Source organism: Mastomys coucha, unplaced genomic scaffold, assembly GCF_008632895.1.
Source record: "Mastomys coucha isolate ucsf_1 unplaced genomic scaffold, UCSF_Mcou_1 pScaffold23, whole genome shotgun sequence".
Taxonomy (NCBI): Eukaryota; Metazoa; Chordata; class Mammalia; order Rodentia; family Muridae; genus Mastomys; species Mastomys coucha.
The window spans coordinates 48606866-48610392 of record NW_022196906.1 but is presented as its reverse complement, the minus strand read 5'-3'; the positions used below and the strand labels follow the sequence as shown (position 1 = coordinate 48610392).

The window sequence follows — 3527 nt, the reverse complement described above, 5'->3', positions numbered from 1 at the left end:
TGCCTGCATGTATGTCGGCTTTTTGAGGATGGACCTGACTTGGGTGATCCCGCGAACTCCACGCACCTATTCTTAGTCTGCAGATCAGAGGCCGGAGGATTGTGCCTGTTCTACCACACTAATCCACGGGATTTTCAGGCTCACAATCACCAGGACTGACCCGGGCTGCCAGTCAGAGGGCTGGTTGGAACGGAGGCATACTCAGCGTCCAGGAGTCAGGTGGCCCTCCGAGGCCACCACTTGGCCATTCCAGTGTGCTGCAGCAGCAAAAACTGAGCAGGCCTCTGTCCCCAGGGAGAAGTCACCTCTGGGATCGCTCAAGACAGGTCTAAGGCCCCGCCTCCTTCCCCCAGGCTGCGCCTCCGCCCCTGGCTCCACCCCTGGCTCCGTCCCGCCTTAGGCCCGCCCCCGACTCCGACCCCGCCTTTGCCTCCCAGCCCCGGCACCCCTCCTACTGAACTGCGGGACCTAGCGGAGCCGGCCAGGCTTGGCTGGCGACGCTGCCCGCTCCCGGGCTGGCAAGGGCCGCGGGCGCCGGGCTCGGGGCTCCAGAAGCCGCCGATGGGAAGCAGCACTCCAAAGGGCGAGAGACGACGTCCTGCGGCCACCCATATCACCGCGGTCACCATGGGGAACAAGCAGACCATCTTCACTGAAGAGCAGCTGGACAACTACCAGGTGAAACCGGAGCGCCACGGCCCCTGTAGTCCTCCTCCTTTCTGTCCTTTACCCAGGCCTTGCAAAAGCGGACTCACCGAGGTTCAAACCCTGCCGCTGCCTTCAGCGCGCAGCGTCACCTTAGGTGGATGACTTCCCCTTGATGAGCCTCAGTTTCCCAGGCCCCGGGAATATTAGAGCATTCTAGTTAGAGTATTCTGTCAGATGCGCCTCATCCACCCCGTCTTCTCTTCCTTATTGCCCTTCTTCCTGCCCTCCCAGGATGGACCCCAGCCATTCCTCCCAGCCCACTGGGCATGACCCCCATCCCAGAAAGGTCTTGGCGTAGGGGCAGGACAAGAGGCCCCAAATGCAGTTACAGGTTGGGGTGTGTTGTTTATCTGTTATAACTGAAGGAAGGAGGCTACATGCTCACATCTCTTGACCTACTTTGTGATCCTAGTAGCCCTTTCACCCCGGATTCTTCCAAGTTCAGAGCTAGCTGTCCATATCAGTGATCTCAAAGCCCCCAGCCATGTGAAAACTTTTCTGTAGGTATAGGAGGGAACCTTATCTCCTGGATGGCCTAGAGTCTTGCTCAGCTGCCTTAGCTCACCATGTAATGTCTCCCGTCTTTCAGGGCACAGTTGTGTCTTCTTTGTATCTTCTGAACAGATCGGTTAGGAGTGTGATGTCACATGTATTCCTACCTTAGATGTGTGCAACTTTCGTGAATACTCAGTTAGCATGGGGCAGTTACCTCTAGTGTGACGCAAGTGATAACATGTATTGAGAAGAGCCCTAGTGGGCAGGGAAGGGTAATAGCTCTTGCCTTGACTGGAAGGTTCAGAAACTGTGCAGAGCTTGCATGGGGACTTAGGAAGTCCGGAAAGTTCTGGAAGGAGGTGTTTTACGTGGAGGTAGATTCAGGCAAACAGCCCAAACCCAGGAGAGAAGAGTGGTCTGGGGAGGTGCTAGACTGCTATTCGGACCAGTCTAGCGTTGGGTTACTAGTCAGACCCGGTCCAGTGTTGAGTTCTGATCCTCTGCCTGGGCCCAGCTAGACCCTGCCAGGGAAAGGAGAGCCATGAAACACGAGAGCCCTACATCTCCTTTCCTCTGGCTCTCCAGCATGCCCAACCAGGACTGGGGTGGGGGGGGGGGCAGAGTTACATTCCCTTTTCCAAGTAACTCTGGGTTTCCTGGAACTTCACGGTCTGATGGTCTTCTCTCCCTGAGGCAAGATGCCCCATTTCCTGCTCTCCAGTTGCCCCTTGCAAGATGCCCAATGTTTCGACGATGGCCCTGGCCGCTTATGTTCATGGCACACTCATCCTCTCACGTGCCTACACAGGGCCCACTGCTCTCCCCAGAACCCTCTGCATCCCTCCAGCCATTCCAACTCATTGCTTCAGCCCATGTCTTCAGTTAAGAACAAGCCCTATTATGTCTGACTGACTCAGCCTACGTGGCATCTCACCTCAAGATCCCTTCATACATCTCAAGAATGTGTCCCTGGCCAGCCCTCCGAAGCCTCCTGGGGACAGAGGTCTAACTGAAGCTTCCTCCCCTCCTACCATGGTCTACCTGTGGTCTTCTCTTTTGTCCATTTTCTCTTCATTCTATCCTTCCACCCCCTACTTCCTCTTCCCTCCTCCCTTCATCTTTCTTTCAAGAGATAACATATGCCTCATTATAGTTGGATTGGCTGTGTACTAGCCAGGCTCCTATAGGAAGCCTGAAGAAGCCATCCATCCGACCTGGCTGAATGAACAGCCGTAAACACTGTGCCTGGCTCTAGCAAGGAGCTTTCTAAAACAGGTACAGGCACCTTCTCTCCAGGTCATTCTGTGTCTTGGGAAGACTGAATAGCAGAGCAGGGCTCATCCTAGCCTGGCCTGGGTTCAGCTGGTCTCCAACTTCATTTCTTTCTTTAAAAATTAGATTTATTGCCGGGCGTGGTGGCTCATGCCTTTAATTCCAGCACTTGGAAGGCAGAGGCAGGCGGATTTCTGAGTTCGAGGCCAGCCTGGTCTACAGAGTGAGTTCCAGGACAGCCAGGGCTATACAGAGAAACCCTGTCTCGAAAAACCAAAAAAAAAAAAAAAAAAACCAAAAAAATTAGATTTATTCATTTTTATGTGTGAGTATTTTTGTTTATGTATGCGACCCTGTGTGTGACTGTTACCTGTGGAGGCCAGAAGAGGGCATTGGGTCCCTGGGACTTGAGTTAGATGGTTGTAAGACACCTTCTGGATATTGGGAATTGAACCCAGGTATTGTGTAAGGGTAACAACTGCTCTTAACCATTGAGCTATCTCTCTAGTCTCCAACTTCATTTCTGACTTCAAGGGCCAGGTACTCTGCAGGGTTTCCAGTCAAGCTGGTGCTGCTGCCTCAGCTTCTCAGCAGCAGGCTGACTAGGCCTCACATCTCCAGGAATGGGTCCTGGGGGGTACACAGTGGGCCCATGACACGGACCCATCTCTGGAAGTGCTGGAGAGGAGGGGGAATTGGTGGCACATATGTTGGAGGCAGAATTAAACTTTGGAAATTACCTCCAGGCTTCTACTAGTCACTAGGAGATCCCAACCTGGTCTGTTTGGTGCTTCCAGAATCCTGACCCCAATTCTCCCAATCCAGCCCCTCCTGAGACACAGTTTTCACATCTGTAAGACAGGGAAATAGCACCAGGGTGGTGCCAAAGATGAAATGAAGTTAGCAATTTAGAGGCCCTCGTGCAGGGTGCATGGTAATTGGGTACTGGCTGTGCGGTGGTTCTTGGTCTGGGCTGTGTTTTAGGATCACTGAGTGATCAGGTGAAGTGGGAACCCTGGGGGATTCAACCTAAAGCTTGCTTGCTTTCTTCC

At 53.5% G+C, this 3527-nt stretch overlaps 1 protein-coding gene across 2 annotated transcripts in view; it reads left to right on the top strand.

Moving 5' to 3' along the window:
• Positions 1-421: 421 nt before the first annotated feature.
• The window catches only part of Cib2 (calcium and integrin binding family member 2), a 16799-nt gene continuing 13693 nt past the window's right edge, over positions 422-3527 (top strand). The window contains exon 1 of one of the 2 annotated variants that reach the window (XM_031345318.1): positions 422-678. In XM_031345318.1, the coding sequence (XP_031201178.1) occupies positions 562-678 (117 nt within the window). In that variant the 5' untranslated portion in view covers positions 422-561. The remainder of the gene's footprint in view (positions 679-3527) is intronic. The other variant, XM_031345319.1, reaches the window with a different exon arrangement.